Source organism: Aplysia californica, unplaced genomic scaffold (assembly GCF_000002075.1).
Source record: "Aplysia californica isolate F4 #8 unplaced genomic scaffold, AplCal3.0 scaffold00065, whole genome shotgun sequence".
NCBI lineage: Eukaryota > Metazoa > Mollusca > Gastropoda > Aplysiida > Aplysiidae > Aplysia > Aplysia californica.
The window spans coordinates 1,721,020-1,738,700 of record NW_004797335.1 but is presented as its reverse complement, the minus strand read 5'-3'; the positions used below and the strand labels follow the sequence as shown (position 1 = coordinate 1,738,700).

Below are 17,681 nucleotides of genomic sequence, written 5' to 3'. Positions count from 1 at the left end.
TTTTTTTCATTAAGGTATGACTTTCACCGACGGGTGTTGGGGCACCCCTCTATGGGTGACGATTTAATTAATCATGACAAAACCTCGATGCACTGCTCGGTTCACAAAGAGACAATTCAAAGCAAGATACTTGCGAACAGCCTACAGTGATCCGTCAAGTTCTACCAGCGACTATTTGTTAGATTTGGTCACCATCACGCGTCTATGTCATGGTTGATTGATCCCGGGAGATAACCCCTACGGATAGCAGTTCTCGGTCACAATTAGACCGAACGCTATTAGGACAATAGTTCGCGTTCGGGCAGCAGGTTATGTCCAAGGGGGAATCTTTTCCATTATTGAAGCCACGAGAACTCACCAAACGTTTCATTACCTGGGATAGGTATCGATTTCACAGCTTCACCCACCGTATTCTCTACGCTCGAGCAAAGGCATTCATCTGAATCAAGTACATTGCCTTCAGTACTTACTAGAACCTATTATCTTGCCTACAGCTATTTGACTAGAGGATAACAGCTTGCCAGTAGTTATGGCATTGACCTAGGAAGCGTCAAATATGTAGTCCACCATTTCCAAGGCACATTCCAGTCTCATCCAGTCGATGCCCCCGGATGAACAAAACTGGCCAACATGAACAAACCAAAACCGTTTCTTGTAATACTGACTCTGGTTATCCTTGAACTAGTACAACAAAGTATTGGGGCTGGTTTTCGTTCGGTTGATGACGAAGTTCTAGAAGAAATATTTTCCAACTACAGCGCCAAATCAAGGCCTGTAGCAAATCTAAATGAAGCCGTTGCAGTTAATGTCACTTTTGGTCTGCTTAATATTTTGAACGTGGATTCTAAAAGTCAAAGCTTGGAAACGTCTGCGTTTCTGATTTTCAAGTGGAACGATAGACGATTGGTTTGGAACAGCAGCAACGTAAGGTCAGTCGTTGATTCTAGAACATTGTATGTACGACATGAGAGGAAAAAACAGCCAATTGTGTTTTTGAACTTAATACGCCTTTAGAAACATCTTCTGTAAGGGCTATTATTTGCTGGTTTGTTTGTTTGTTTTTTATTTTATCTTTCTCTATCTCTGTCTCCCTCCCCCGCCCCCTCTATTTTTCCCTTTTCCAAATACTCACTTTTCTCTTCCGTTCTCTACCTCCCTCCCCCCCCCCCCCCCACTCTCTCTCTCTCTCTCTCTCTCTCTCTCTCTCTCTCTCTCTCTCTCTCTCTCTTACTCTCAGACCCCCCCCTTCTCTCTCTCTCTCTCTCTCTCTCTCTCTCTCTCTCTCTCTCTCTCTCTCTATCTATCTATCTATCTATCTATCTATCTATCTATCTATCTCTCTGTGGGGGTTTTTAGGTGCATGAGCATGATGTACGTGTGTATCTCTCTCACTTACTCATTCAGTTTTTCTCATTAACTTATTCACTGCATCTCTCTGTCTCCCTTCCTCCCTCCGTTCCAGCTGATTACCTGTCTCAAGACAACTCCGTGTGGCGAAACAGTTCGCAGACGTTTGTGAAAGTGTGTGTGTGTGTGTGTGTGTGTGTGTGTGTGTGTGTGTTTGTGTGCGTGTGTTTGTGTGTGTGTGTGTGTGTGTGTGTGTGTGTGTGTGTGTGTGTGTGTGTGTCTGTTAGTAGACAACAATAATATGAGAGGCATCGTGGTGAACTCAGGCGCTCGTCAAAATAATTAAATCAAAATCAAAGAAATCGGCAGTTAAAAAAATTTTTTGGGGTCGATGGGCAATCTTTTTTCTAATTTTCTTTTTTTGACTCAACACCTTTTATATCCATTTAAAAACACATTTTTGTTCGGATATTACTGAAAAACGTTGTTTAAAGGCACAAAACTGTAAATTTTCAGTTTCCAATGACTCTCAGGCTTTGGAAGTTACCTAACTTTGGCAGCCATTTTCTCACTAATTTTACCTCAGAAACCAGGCCACTCTGATTTCCTTCAATCACACATATCTCTACATCTATTCAAGATAGATGGGTATTTTTCACGAAAAGGAAGGCAAATGAACAGGCTTTAAGGTGTAACCAATAACCCCATATACCCAAAAATTGACGAGAGCTTGATTTCACCACGTTGTGACACATATATGCCGGTACATCTGTGCTGGTATAAGACGTTTTTGCCTATATCATTATTAATATTATAATCGAGTACAAGTCGGTGAGTACACGAGTGTGTGCATATATAAATACAAGCTTTGCCCCCTTTCGATGAAAGGAATGATCGGTGCATTAACATCAACTGAAAGTCATTGGCCTACTATATTTACTCTCTTTTGGAAAGGAGCAATAAATCTTGAGAGAAAAGTGACACATGTGTTTCCAAGTTGCCAAATATATAATAGACAAAGGAGTCCAGAAAAAGCGATAATGGGCATCAAACGAAAAGATCACAGTCGAATTTAGAACAAAGTAAAAAAAAAAAAAATTTTTAAAGAAAACATGAGGATAGATCTGTACGGGTTGCACACTTAAAATAGTGCCAAAGAAAATACATGTAGACTCTTTGATAGTGCTCAGTATTGCGCGACAATGCGCGATAGTATCGAACGGAAGTACGACTTGAAATAAACAAACCTGGCAGATTCTCTAAAATTGCAGAGACAGAAGCGTCGGCCTACAAAAGCGATTGGCGAGATAAAGAAATTTAGCTTTTTGCAGCAGACTCTCAAAACTGAAAAAAAAACCGAAGGGCGTCATGATCTGGAGAATATGTTAAAGAATCTTTTAGCGATGAAGCCTTTAAAAAGCCTTTTGAATAGCAAAATTCGTCCACCACAAACAGATAATAGACGTGTGCAACAGTGTTGTGAGTGAGAGAATTTAACACCACCCCCACCCCCACCCCAAACCTCCCCGTCCAAGCTCAAGTCTTTGTTCATAAGTATGCGGGTTCGTGTTGAGCTTGTATAGGGTGCCTCAGTTTTCTAACAAATCGGATCGTACTTAGATCACATTGATGCAACCAATGAAAATCCTCACACTCTACAAAATATTCTTTCCTCACGACAGACCGGACACCCTTATTGTGGCAAAAGAAGATATCTGGACTCCTTATTTCGGCATCAGGAATGGTTTGGACTCAATGCTACTGGACGAGAGCATGTACATTCCTCCCGTCATAAGTCATAACGGTCAGGTCATGCTCATCTTTTCGGGAATCATAAAATCCAGGTACTGTCTTTGTAAACAACAAACATTGTCTTGAAGTTACTGAATCGTTCTTTTTCTGAAGGAAACGGCATCTGAGCCAGGAATTTGATTATTTCTGTACTGCAAGGCAATATCTGAGACATGTTTTGAGAATGCCAAAGACAAAATTGCCCTATGAAGATACATACAAGGTATTGGAGACCAAATGGAAAAAGAAGACGTGGTAGACCAACTGGCAGTTATAGGAGTACGATCAGTGATGAGGCAATCACCCAGGGCCTGGATGCGTCAAAGCTTGATGCTAGATGTATTGGCCTGGGACAGATAAGGGTGGCGTCTACTGCTCTCTGAATTGTGAACCTGTCGGTACAGGTAGAGAGTAAGTAAGTAATACTACAAGCGATAGCGGGACAAAGAAGAAAATCCTGTCAGCACACAGATCCTAGACGATACATCACACGTTTATTAATAATATTATGATATTCATACCATGTAACCAATGCAGTAATGCGCCAGATCAACCAATGGTTAACTCTAAATTTTATTTTATCAATATCTAAAAATGACAATAGCAACACACAGAATGCAGTTTGCACACGCTTTGGTTTCATAGTTTTCAAAGGAAGCTTTTTATTTATTTTATTTCATTTTATTTCATTTTATTTTTTATTTATTATTTTTTTTGGGGGGTGCTTTCAATGGCTGTACTGATAGTCGATTTTCTAATTGCCCCTCACAGGCCGATCTGGGTTAAGAAGGTTAATATAATAATATAGCATCCCAGTAGAAAGAAAGACGGAGATAGGCCTACCCCAGACAGACAGACCGACGGGTAGACAGACAGACAGACAGACAGACAGACAGACAGACAGACAGACAGACAGACAGACAGACAGACAGACGAGTCGGCGGACGGGCGGACAGACAGACAGACAGACAGACAGACAGACAGACAGACAGACAGACAGACAGACAGACAGACAGACAGACAGGGGTTGTAATTATTCTTTGCCGCTACCGTCTGTCTCCTAGGTGTGTAATGGACATGCGGAAGTTCCCGAAGGACACACAAGTGTGCTTGCTGGTTATATACAGTCCGTCATTCCATTACAACAACGTCTCATTGGGGACAAACTACAACCTCATATGGGACTTCCTCAGGTAAGCGTTATTAAATATGTGCAGTCAAAAGTGTCTAAGACGGCCAACCATTGTCGAGAGAAATGCGTCCGTCTTAGGCATGAGAACGTCTTACACGGTGTCGTTATAATATTTTCTTTTAAAAAGGGCAAAATGTGAGGGGGAAGTGAGACGTATTAGTATAGTTTGTATAGTGACTGTCTTGGACAGGTGGCCGTTAAAGCAGGTTTGACGACATGCTATTGTAACAAACATGTACAGTCAAACATCGTTTTACCCCCACCCTTGGGACGAGTGTAAAGTTGGCAGAACAGCGGGGCTGGCGGTTCAGCGGGGTTCCTCTGTTCTATAGCCTCGACTGCCTGACGTCAAGGAACATGATTCTGCTGTGCTGTGTTTGAAAAGTGTCTTATTGTTGGTGATATGCGTGTAGATGCACATGTTTTCAGAGCCGATAGTCTTCTCTGTCTCTATCTTAATGTATTTCTTGCGGGAGAAAGATTATCAACTTACCAACCAATGAATGCCGTGCGTCGTGTGTAGTGTGTACCTCTGGCAGGCAATTCGCTGGCGGTGCAGCGGAGTGAATTTACTTTAGTTTAATAAGGACGGTACAACTCAGACAGTTGGTGGATGGTGGCTGGCGGTGTAAAGGCATAAATACTATGTTTATATAGGCGTCCCTTTGCTACTGGCAAAACATGGCTGTAAACGGGGCTGGCGGTACAACGGGGTGCGGTACAACGAGGTTTGACTGTATGTATAATCTGTAATATTTCAATAGAATTACCAAACTGTTGGTGGACCTTTATAATCAAAGACCTGGGTGTTCAGTGGAATTCACAGATTATCTCCAGTGAAGCACAAGCCTGTTCAACATGCCTGAATGTGTACACACGACTGCTTAGTTTAAAACACACTGAGCAGTCAGTATGATTTTGACGGCTGTTCTGTCCTGATTGTTATGAATTGATATCAATCTGATCAAACTCGTCCTCTACTGGACCGGGCGGGGGTGGGGGGTTGGGTTATTGATCTGGAATATGGGCCCATGTAATATATTATGTTCAGCACTTTCCAGGTACCGTAGTCTGTCCTTAAATAAAAAATGATAAGTTAAATAAATGAATTTTAAAAACACCACCACCAACAAAATCTAAGTCATTAAGACAAAATAGGTTTTGCAGGCAGAAGTTTGTTCTCTCCATTCGTAACGTCGTAACAACTATGATGATGATGATGATGATGATGATGATGATGATGATGATGATGATGATGATGATGATGATGATGATGATGATGATGATGATGATGATGACAGTAATAATAACAATAATAAAATAATAATAATAATAATAATAATAATAATAATAATAATAATAATAATAATAATATAAAAAAATGATAACAATTAATACAATAATAGAAATAACAATAATAGTAATAATAACCACAGAGGGAAAAGATCCTGTTTTCTTGCTTACCCACTTTGAACATAATATAAACAAGAGCGCACTGAAGTAGAAGCGTGGAGATTGTCATAAAATTCTTAGGGCAGGATGTACATACTCTTTCGTCCAGAGGCCATATCGCCGGTAATATCCCAAATCCTACATTATTACGTTTGCTAAGCATCCGGATTTTCTGCTTTTCAGAGAACAATGTGGCTGGCTGATAGACAATATTACCATTAGCCCAGAAGAAAAGAAAGATAGCAGCGCCTTAAAGCCGCACAGCTTAGAGGTTCGGTAGAGCCAGTTACAGTATTTTTTCAGGGTAACCAAAATAATTCAAACTGTCACTTATTACATTTGCTAATTATCATGATCTTCTGTATTTCAGGGAACACGGTGATTGGCTGATAGACAATATTACCATTAGCGTTGTTGAAAAAAATGAAACCGAACCCTTACAGCAACACGGTTTGGTTGTTGAGTTGACCATCTTGAGACAGCCCTACTTCTACATTATAGAGATCATTGGACCACTCATCTTTTTGTCGTGTTTAAATCCTTTCGCCTTTATGCTACCCACTGACCACGGAGAGCGAATCTCGTTCTCCGTCTCCCTGCTGCTTTCCAACACGGTAACTTTGGCCAGTCTGACAGACATAATGCCCAACTCAAGCAGCAGCATGTGCTACATCAGCATACTTGCCAGCGTCACTATGTTCATCAGTGTCTCCATCGCTCTCCTTGTTATCATAACCGCCCGCATCGCCACTTGGGAAGGTCAAAGTACCAACAGACAGTTGTGGATCTGTTTAGCCAAGTCTGTGCGTTGGAAGAAGATAAACCAGGTGAGCGCCAGAGGAGACCAAGCGACTACAGAAGACGATAAAGGAGACCAAAGGGAAATTCAGAAGGTGGAGAGAGAACAGAATGAGAGTCTTTTCCGAGTACTTAGTTTTGAGGATGGCAAGGAGAACAAAGAAAAGTCAATGGGTACACAATTCATCTATCTAAATAATAACAATTCTGAAGAAAAAACTTTCGGACGCAACAATTCTTTGACGTGGTATGAAGTTGCCTGCATTGTAAACAAAACTTCTTTTCTAGTAACGATGACTTCAACATTAGTTTTTGTGTCAGGGACTATACTCATGGTCTTTGAGTGATGAGTGATGAAAAATCAGGGTAGGGCGAGAGGACATAAATATTTTAATGTTTCTTGTGTTGTTGCTATTGCTGTAGCTGTTGTTGCTGTTGCTGTTGTTGTTGTTGGAGGGGGTTGGTTAAGGGGGGGTTGTTATTTTTCGTTATTGTTGTTGTTGGTGGTGGTGGTGGTGGTGGTGGTTTTGCTGTTGTTGTTTTTGGGTTGGTTGTTTGTTTGTTTTTGTTTTTTTTCAAACAAAATCTGTACCAATGCACTATGTTGCATTTCATTTACGGAATACGATAAGCATATATGATACATTTTCCTGTCCGTGAGTCTGCTTCTCATCTACATTGTATTTATTTGTTTTTAAAAGTCAAGCTTTAAGTATCTGACTCGTTGGATGTCATCTCAGCTGACACAACAGCAGGAGCAAAGCCAGTCGTACTTGACAATATCACAGGAATTAACTGTTTGGTCAAGTTTAGCGCCATTGAAGAGATGAGCCCTCCAATATTGGCAATTACACCCGAAACGAAAGACAAATTCACGGAAAGTTAATCTGACACAATCGACTTTGTGTTTACTTTTTTCTGAATAAAATATCAGAAATAAAACCTGGCTTAAAGTATCCACCCTGAATTTATTTGTTAATCTGGGATATAAAATGAGTTCACGAATAAAACGGTATATGTTTACAGGATCATTTTGCTTCTATCCTAGAAATGCTGAGATGAAAGGCCATACTACACTTAGCGTCAATAAAAACCAGACACATTTTAATAGCGTGTTTCATGAAAAGTTGAAAACCCATTGAGCTGAAATTTTCCACACGTGATTGTGAACACTTGACGCTCCTGATCAGCCTCCATTTATGATCAGGTGCTCAGTTTATAAAGCTCATGTCTTGTTTTGTTAAAAACCGTGTTTTGTCAGTTTTCTCGAACGTTTTTGGTTTATAAATTCTATTTTATGGGTTTAACACATCTTTTATCTGTAGCCAAGAATAAAACGTTAAAAGTTTCTTTTCAAAACATCTAAATCTAAAGATACAGCATGCCGCGTTTAACGAACGAAGAGCGCAATCAGGCAGTTGGTATGCTGAGGGCCAATACGCCAGTAGCGAATGTTGCAAGGACCTTCAGTGTGACAAGAGACACGATATATCAACTAATGAATCGTTTGCAGACGTCTGGATCCGTGCAGGATGGACCCCGGACGGGTCGTCCTAGAGCTACAACACCAGCCCATGACTGGTACATTCGGGTCTTGCACCTACGAGATCGCTTCCGGCCTGCTACCAAGACAGCCAGGGAGTGGAAGGGACGGAGAACCATAAGTGCGCCGACGCCTTAGACCTCAGCCGGTCACCTTGGATCAGCTAGTACAGCACTTACAAACATAATGGAACAACATTCCACAGCATCCCATACAAAGACTTGTGCGAAGCATGCGGCAGAGGTGCACAGAAGTCGCCAATGCCCACGGTGGCTATACGCGGTATTAACTGTGACTTTTCATTTTAAGGCCTACAATTAAAAGATCAAATTTCAGGAAATAAAGTTCATTTTTTAAAATTGCTTTTTTTTTGTGTAATTGATTTGTAAAATGTTCAAACTTTCCTTATGGAGAGATTGTTTGTGGTTAAAATCAGTCTTTCAATACAAACAACACTTTAAAAAAGGGGTGTCTGGGGGGTTTTTTACGCCAAGTATATAATTGCATGTGCAGACACTTTGTAAATGGTTTCTGCAAACAGTAATTCTCACTTACTTCTTACTTACTATCTTCCTGTACCGGCAGGTACACAAGGCAGAGAGCTGTCGACGCCATGTTGGTCTTTTCCTGGCCACTCTAGCTTTGACTTTGACACATCCAGGCCTTGGGTGATCACTGATCCCCGGTCGTACTCATAGTACTGCATGTTTGTCGACCTCATTTTCTTTTTCCATTTGATATCCAGTACCATATTTGATAGGGCAATCTAATATCTGACATTCTCAAAACTTTTCCCAGATTTCACCATTTTCTGTTTATGGTTATACTGATATCTTCAATCCCAGCTCTTCATAATTTCGATTCCATTTTATTGATAAAATCCTTCGTAGACGTTTTATTTGAAACTTGTTTTTGTTTTTATTTTTTAATTTCGTTGAAATTCTTTGTTTGTAATTCACAGTCTAGCACGTGCTTGGCGAATTTGGTGAGACTCGGAAATCCTTTCGTTATGTACCAATTTCGCTATATAGGCCTACGAGTTTTGAATACAAAGAAATATACATATTTATGAATGTTCCCTATGTGCGTCTTTTGGTGTATGCGTGTTTGCTACATGCGTGCTTGACTGCAAATACATATAATGTGGACAAATGCATTTCAATAGAAATAAACAGACCAATATTTGAACTCAAACATCCTACAGTTTCATTATGTATCTTTGTTTCTAAGTTGATTTATGCAGTCGTATTAATGTGGTTGAATATAAGCTTTTGAATATTATGAGTTTCTTTCTTTGAATAGTATACATTATTTATCTATTTGTCCACTTGTCTATTTATGATCCTCATTTATTCATTTATTCGTTTATTTATTTATTTATTTATTTATTTATTTATTTATTTATTTATTTATTTATTTATTTATTTATTTATTGGATGCTCTTTCGCCTCCATCGACACAATTTAGATCCTTTAGAAAACGAACTACATGCTCTGCCTGTCATTGCCAGCCCGGGATTACAAGGATACAACAGCTCACCAGAAAGGCCGAGATACTCGATAAAAATGTCCTCCCCAGTTGGGAATCGAACTTGGGTCTCCTGCGACAACAGTTTGTTTGGGGTTGAGTAAAGAGAAACACGTCAACTCAGCCGAAACTTATTTTTTAATCAGGAAAAACCCCCGCCTTTAAAAAAAATTAATTAAAAAAAATAGCCAGCAAGGCAGACGGACAGACAGAAACGAAACCGTGAAAGTACAGATGTAGGACCACCCGTTGGAACCCGTCAACCCTTCAACCCTTCGAAAATGAAGCCAGCCTGATAGCCCATAATCCTCTGCCCGAGAATAGATCCACAGTCAAGGCTTTGCTCAGAATGTACCCTCTCGTAAGACTAAGTTGTATCAAAAGGTATAGTAGTAGTAGTAGTACATAATATATTAACTTGTGCTCTGTCAAAGCAATGCAGTTTCAACCAGGTTTGCAGCCCCAACCCTCTTTCCTAAACACCACCACCCCCTCCCCCGGGTCTTTTTCGTCTGTCTTTTTTTTTCTCGTTCCCTCACATTCATTAGATTTTCATTGCCACCACCTTCTTTCTCCCAGGCCCACAATCTAGCACCCTACAACTTAGTGTTTGATGTGTATATACATGTATTTCAGTTGACATTACGGAAATTAAGTCGGAGTAGATCTACTTCTTTTTTTTAACTATTTAATTACACCGTAGTCTACATAAACCTGGAGAGGGGAGGGGCGAACCAAGGGGGAACAAGCAACCACTTTTCTCCATCCTTCTCTATTTTCAGCGTTTGGAAGGACTTCACCCAACTTTAAGCCTGTCCATTCCATTATGTTGTCTTCACATCTCTTTTTCTGTCTGCCCTTCCTCTTCCCTCCTAGTACAGAGCCCTGTGGGATCATCTTTGCAAGTCCTGTTGCTCTCGTTATGTTCCCACTATCTCAGTTTCCGTTTTTTCACACTGAAGATCTTCAAACGGCACAATGGCACGCTGGATTTTGTTCCTCAATTTCTCATTTGGGACTTTATCTCTGTAGGAGATGCCCAAAAGTCTTCGAAAGCATCTTTTCTGTAGATTGTATCTTTCTCTCCAACTCTGATGTAAGGGTCCACGATATACGGTATAGATCTGTGGTATTCAAAAATCTTAGTTTGAGATAAATTCTGAAACTAAAGCAAAAATTAAACTGTATTCTTGTGTGTCAACCCCCCCCCCCCCCTTCCCGGGGGGGGGGGGGGGGGGGTATTTTTGTGTGTGGATGGTTTCCTCTTTGTGTCTATACCAAGACTCAAAACCAGAGCGAGCCCAGCGTCAGGGAAATGATCCGGTGGTAATTTACCTGTCGAACCCGTGTGGGGATCAATAAAATATGGTTTTTGGCGGTCTTTTGATTTGTTTTCTTTTTGTCTCTAAACAACCGGGCTTCTGTGATGTAGCGACCCCTGAGTTCAATTCCTCAATGGGAAGAAAAAAATTATCGAGTATCTCGGTCTTTTTGATGGGATGTTGCATCCCTCTCAGTCTGCGTTGGCTCTAAGCCCGTCTCCTAAATAATTATCTAAACTGTGTCGATGGGGAGTACAAACATGTACATTTTTTTTAAAATCCTGTAAATATTGGATATACTTACTGGTTTCCAGGCTACTTATATATCTCCGCAATAAATTATATTTAACTACCCCCCCCCCCCCCCCAAACCGTTCTGGTACATGTTCCGCGCAATTTACCGCTCTTCAGTTTCATATCTTAATTTTCAATTATATTTTCATATTTTTACACTTTTGGAAATATATGTGTATGCGTGGATGTTCCTTGATGTGGGTAAAAGAATAAAGACGGAAGTGAATATTTTTTTTAAAGTATGACATAAATTGATGAATGTACTTTTTGAACTTTGAGTTTGATACCTGGCATTGTATCATTCTTGTGAGCTCTTCAGTTTCACACTTCAATTTTATTTTTATTTTAATTTCCATATTTTTTACACTTTTGAAAATATATTATGTGAATGTTCCTTAATGTGGTAAACGAATAAAGATGGAAGTGAATTTTTGTTATTATTATTATTTCAAAAATATAAAATATTAACGCAATTATTAACGTGACCCAACAGCGCAATTGCACCATCGATAAAACGCGCACCGCAATTTTAAGATTGCCGCGCAAATTATACGATCGTTAAAATGCGCAACGCAATCGCATACACATTCAAATAACTTTCACTTTCAGGTTCTCCTCTTCAGGTTTGTTTTTGGGTCGTTATTGTTGAGTTGGTACGATGCACTAACTAAAGTAATACATTTTGAAGAGAAGAATTGATACCTCCGTATAAGCTTTCTCCGATACAACAAAAGGGGAGCCTATAAACTTTCCATGAGATCTGCTTTTAGAAAAGGGGTTGAACTTAACATTCACATAACTGCCCAGTCTAGTACCCAATTACAATCAGCACGTAGCCTAGACAAACGGCTCACCGTAGAATACAAAAGACGCGCCTTGGTGATGGTTCGGGGGATAAAGGCGCTAGTACATTGTACGTTTTTATAGGATGGTTTTAGTTGGGGGGGTTTTCAAAGGGTTGAACCCTTCAGATCTTTAAAAGCTCAATGACTTGTTGCTTTAACCTACATGATGTGTCTTAGCGTCTGTGTAGAAAATAAACCCCTGAAAAAACAAACGATTGAGCTTGAAAGTTGGACAGTAGAATGTTCAAGCCAGTTTCACTGCTTGCCTTGAATGTGAAATCACGACCAACAGACAAAATATGTGAACACATACCACTACCGGTATACATTTTATATATGACATACAGATAGCCAATACACACGCTCATACACACTCACACACACACACCTACACACACACACACACACACACACCGCGTGCGCGTCAAACACACACTCCTATGCGTGCACGCTGGCGTTAGCGAGAAAGTGAAGGGGGGGGGGGGAGAAAGATGGAAAGAGAGAGAAAAGGAGAGAGAGAGAGAGAGAGAGAGAGAGAGAGAGAGAGAGAGAGAGAGAGAGAGAGAGAGAGAGAGGGGGGGGGGGTTCTGTATGGGGGTGGGGGAAGGATTGGGGGGGGGGGGTTGATATTGCTTTTGTGAAGTGCCCATTTCAGGGTTGTAATACAGCAACAAGTGCGGAATTTAGAAAGAACCAGATAAACGTAAATTCAGTACCCTACTTTCAATTTGAACGTTGTGATTTAACATAACCAACATCTATATTCTCTCAATACATTGTAGGCTACATACTGAAAAATAAAATTTAAAAGGCAGCAAAGATCGAAACAGGGTCACAATGTCCAGAATTAATAAAATTCATCTCCAATAGGACTGAGCGAGCGAAGGAGATGGAAAATTTAGAGAATTCCTCCAAAATAATTCAAAAACGTCTCATGGGGGATTCAAACCAGGAACATCCGCACGGTTGCTCAGTGTGATTGTAAAATGAGGTAGTGATGCATGATATCAGAAATAAAAATCAAGTAGGATTTACGATGGACACAAAATCAAATGTCTGCATGAATGGGATGTGGGTGGGGGTGGGGGGTCGTAAGGCTAAGAAATACATCTCCGTTGAAAAAAAAAAAAGAATTCATTAGATCTAGATCTAGAGCAAGGAGTTTAGAACTAATAGTATGTCTTGGTCTATAAATAATATTATAGATCACAATAATTTTGTTTCCTGGTTTTCACAAAGTGGAGCGCACAATGATTTCAAATATTCAACAACAAAAAAGAGATAACAGCACCCTTGGAGGTGTGATCGCATGCATGAGCGTGGATAACCTTTGAAGGCTTTTTTTTTCAGTAAAGTATGATATGGAGAGCAGCATTTTTAGTCCCTTATTACACTCCAGAGGGGGATAATTTATCTTAGTGATGACTCTTGTGTAGTAAAATTTGTTGTTGCTTTGTTTGGTTTATTTTTTAACAGTAGAATCTTAAGTGAACCGGAATTATTGATTGTGGGGTCTTAGGTGAAGACTACAACAATAGAATTAAACCGAGTATAGTTCTATCTAACAAGACTCAAACTCTTATCCACCCCACCCTACCTTCTCCCCTCATCTGATATGGTTTGGTGTTTCTTTAACATAGAAAATATTCATCATTATTGTTGTTGAATATTGATTTCATGTTCTAACGGAGCCTCTAGATATCTACATTTAGACTACAGTAGCATCTAATTTGCACACACAAAGGAAAGCAATATCTTTAATTAAAATGTATAATGTATATACATACACACACATAATAATTATATATATACTCATAATAATTATATATATATTTATGAATACGAATACTTTAAAAAAAATGAGTATCTCAGTCTTTCTGCTGGGGTGTTGTATCCCTTCAGCCTGGGTTGGCCTTGGCATAAAGCGCCGGGGCCAGCCTCTTATGAATTAATGATTTAAATTGTGTTGCTGGGGGCATAGAAACACTTTCATTCAAATTTTTAAAAAGGGGAACAACTTAACTGTGAAAACTTCGGTCCATTGCAGCATCATATCGGTTCTTACACTTAAATACAACACATATGCAAGGCATTTTTACTAATTGACTTGCCTAATCTGAAGGACCTCGGAATAAAACCTTCTTTCTTATATAGATTTCAGTGCCTTAGTCGGGCAATCGCGCAGCGCAGGTAGCCCACGGTTCCGCCGCGAGAGAGGGCTCCTATCAGGCGTGCGGTGCCGCCCACAGGGCATCCTCCATTACTTTTAATCTCCTTGATCTAGAGCGAAACTGAGAATCGATGGAGAAAAGAGCGAAACTAATATCTAACGACAGATTTTTTTTTTCCGGGTGTTTCCGTTTTGCGGCTGTCTTCGGTTCTTTGTTCAAGCGGGAAGTAGAAAAGCGATTTGTTGTTTTCTCATCTCGACATCTCGATGCGCCAAACAAGAAAGCAAGCTGGTAATGTCGGCGTGAGCCCAATGTAGTCAAACAGGAAGAGTTTTTATAGAATATCTGCTGGATTACGCAAATAGTGAGGTGCATTTTTACTTGTTTACGAATGCACTGAAGTGTCTGAAGCGACCTGTTCAGCATGAGTGAAGGAGAAACTACTTCTTTGGCTTTGCCGGACCAGGTTGGTCTCCTCCTTCAGACTCTTTTTAGTAGGCCTAATAACCTAATGTAATAGTCTAGAACTCTTTTAATCTAGATCTAGGCTCTAGACAGGCCTGGCTAGGCAACTCAACTTCAACTTCAGACTTCACTGTCTAATCTAACTCCAAGCCTTTACACTCTACACAACTCTGCACTGTTTAGATCTTACTCAACTGTACTCTACATGACATGATAAGCTGTGCCGTAGAGATTTATATTTAAATAAGCCTAGATCTAGACTTCTAGATCTAGATTCTTGAGATAGGCCTCTATTCTATATATATACTCTAGATCTAGAATCTAGATCTATACTAGACTCTATGTATATCTAGAGATCTAGATTAGATCTATATCTAGATTCTAGATTTAAAATACAAAACCAGAGTTTATTCTCAATCAAAATCTACTCGTGGCCTCTATGTCAACCTTTCCGCCATTCGGTAGTTCCCACCCCCCTTATTTGAGCCTGACCTACATCTAGATCTAGATCTATACGTTTGATTCGCGGTGAGCTAAGATATCAAACCTAACAACTGCAAAACATTAAATTATGGTAAAATTCAGGGGGGCATGCCCCCCTCAAACCCCCCTTCCTATTTTTGTTAGGTCAGGGGGGCAAGCCCCCCTGAAACCCCCCTACTCTTGTGGCCCAAACCCGTGAATAAAATTGCGGGGTGGGAACTGCCGAAAAAGTGCCAACCTTTCTGTTTCAACATTTTATTTTTAAAGAGAAAACGGACACGCCTGTTCTATAGTCTATGTGTGTGCTTGATATTGTGCGTTCGTGAACTTCCGCTTGTAAAAACGCATGCCTCTCTGTCCCTGTCTGTATGTTGTATGTGTGTGTGTCTCTCTCCCTAATAACCCCCGTCCCCCAGGTTTATGTTCCCGGATATATTATGTTGGGTGCGATCCATCGATCGTGTAGCGCTTTTGGTTGATCGAGGAAACGCGCGACAATCCATCGATAATTGCGCATTCTGTTGATCAGCAGCGCTTTTTGTCGATCTGTTTAGTTGCACGTTCTATAAATAAATCTTACCCGTGGGTTTTGTTATAAAAGATGTTTTGTTGTTGTCCAGGGTGTAATTTAGTTTCATTCTCCAAAGTCAAACCGAAACTGAATGGAAATAACTGGAAGTCAGGGTTACAATAACTTACTAGATCTAGATCTACATCGCAATAACGGACGTTGAAATCAGGGTTATAGGTCGGTGAGTATCACTCCGAACACTTATTCAATATGGAGCGGTTCACGGCGCAGTCTAAAAATCCTGGGTCTGCGTTACTGACAAAAGAAAAGTTTGACATGATTGTTAAACATCAACACACAACAATTTATCACAAGCCTGTCACAAGCCATTAAATCTTGACTGTATTTGAATTTGGAATACCACGTGAAGTACTCCGCCAATCAAATCCGTCCAAATACTGAGTGCAGGTGCTCGATTTAACGTTGTGTCAATTTATCTGCCTCACTCAACCGTCAACACTTTAAGTTCAACCCACAACTCTTCTCTTAGAAGCAAAACAATAGGATGCTGAAAGACTGACATGCTCAGTTAACCAATTTTCTTTTTTTTTGAAAATTCACTTCATCATCATAGTTTATCAACAGAATGCGCAGTAGGTATTTATATATATATTTCATGGATCGACAAAAAGCACTGCACGATCCACTGATCAACTAAATGCACAACAATCGATGGATTGTTGTGCGTTTCCTGGATCAACCAAATGCCCTGCGCGATTGATGGATCGCGCAAATTGACAGATCAAGCCCAACAATAATATAAAAGCACATTTCTGCTTTAGAGTAGTTTGTGTGCGTAAGCGGCCCACTTCTAGAATCGCCTGTGTTGGTTCTACACTGAAGCGTAGGTTAGCCTACGTCTCATTCAAAACACGTCAAGTTGAAGTTGGTTGCTCTAGATGTCCGTCCAATGAAATTTGAGAACAAATTAACTCACTTAGAAGTGAGGAGCTTTAGAAGAGATGCCAGGAAACAAGACTTCCATTTGACATTTGACTGTACACAAACTCTTTCATGAACTTAAATTTATGCAAAATGATTACGTGATAAAAATAAGTTAATAGATAGTTTTGAATACCATTGTGTAGGTAAAAAGAAGAATTTGAGTACAAGACATTTGGAAATTGATACTATTTCCTTTCGAATGCAGGAATGTGTGTAACTGCTTATTATGACTTTTATCAACTAGATCTAATGAGAGGGGGTTAGATCTAACTTATTCATTACGTCATGTGTTTGTAACACATGAATAGAAAGCTAGAATAAAGCTTTGTTTTCAGGCTTGACGCAGCTTCACTCGGTGGCAACTGACACCGACGTCAATTGCCACCGCTTCACTCTGTGGCAATTGACACTGGGGTCAATATTGCCACTGTGTCACTCAGTATTCAGTTGCAATTGACGCTACCTAGATAAAACCCATAGTCCGAATAGATAAAATATCTAATTGAACTCGAGCCCGAATATACAGCCCGTTTAATATAGATTTCAGAGTGGTTGCTCGTTACGGAAGTCCTCCCCTGGATGTGTGTGTGTGTGTGTGTGTTTGACGTGCATGTTGTGAGCACTTTCTTGTGTGTGCATGGGTGTGTGTATGTGTCGTATACATGAATATAGTTCGTACATATTATTGTCATTATTATTATTATATTATTGTTAATTAATACGAAGTGATTATTCGGACTCGAGTCCGAATATGAAAAAATGTTATTCGGACTCTGATTCTTGTCCAGCATGACATCACTTCCAACTTCCTGTGACTCGTGACTCCGGCTTCCTGTCCTGCCTCACTCGTGACTCGCCTCAGGCTGGGTAGAGACCGGGATCACTACTGCCAAAAAGGCGTTAAATTGTGCAGGAGCCGAGTTTTAATCTTATGA

General features: G+C 40.1%; 2 protein-coding genes across 3 annotated transcripts in view; both read left to right on the top strand.

The window, feature by feature from the left end:
• Positions 1–3,102: 3,102 nt before the first annotated feature.
• On the top strand, positions 3,103–7,466 carry LOC101863005 (acetylcholine receptor subunit beta-type unc-29). Its single transcript, XM_005093540.1, has 4 exons — positions 3,103–3,191; positions 4,203–4,331; positions 6,153–6,754; positions 7,321–7,466. Exons 1-4 carry the CDS (start codon positions 3,103–3,105, stop codon positions 7,464–7,466), a joined length of 966 nt encoding a protein of 321 aa, XP_005093597.1.
• Positions 7,467–14,508: 7,042 nt separating this feature from the next.
• The window catches only part of LOC101858475 (claspin), a 34,746-nt gene continuing 31,573 nt past the window's right edge, over positions 14,509–17,681 (top strand). For both annotated transcript variants that reach the window (XM_005093520.3, XM_013079836.2), the window contains exon 1: positions 14,509–14,748. In XM_005093520.3, the coding sequence (XP_005093577.1) occupies positions 14,707–14,748 (42 nt within the window). In that variant the 5' untranslated portion in view covers positions 14,509–14,706. The remainder of the gene's footprint in view (positions 14,749–17,681) is intronic.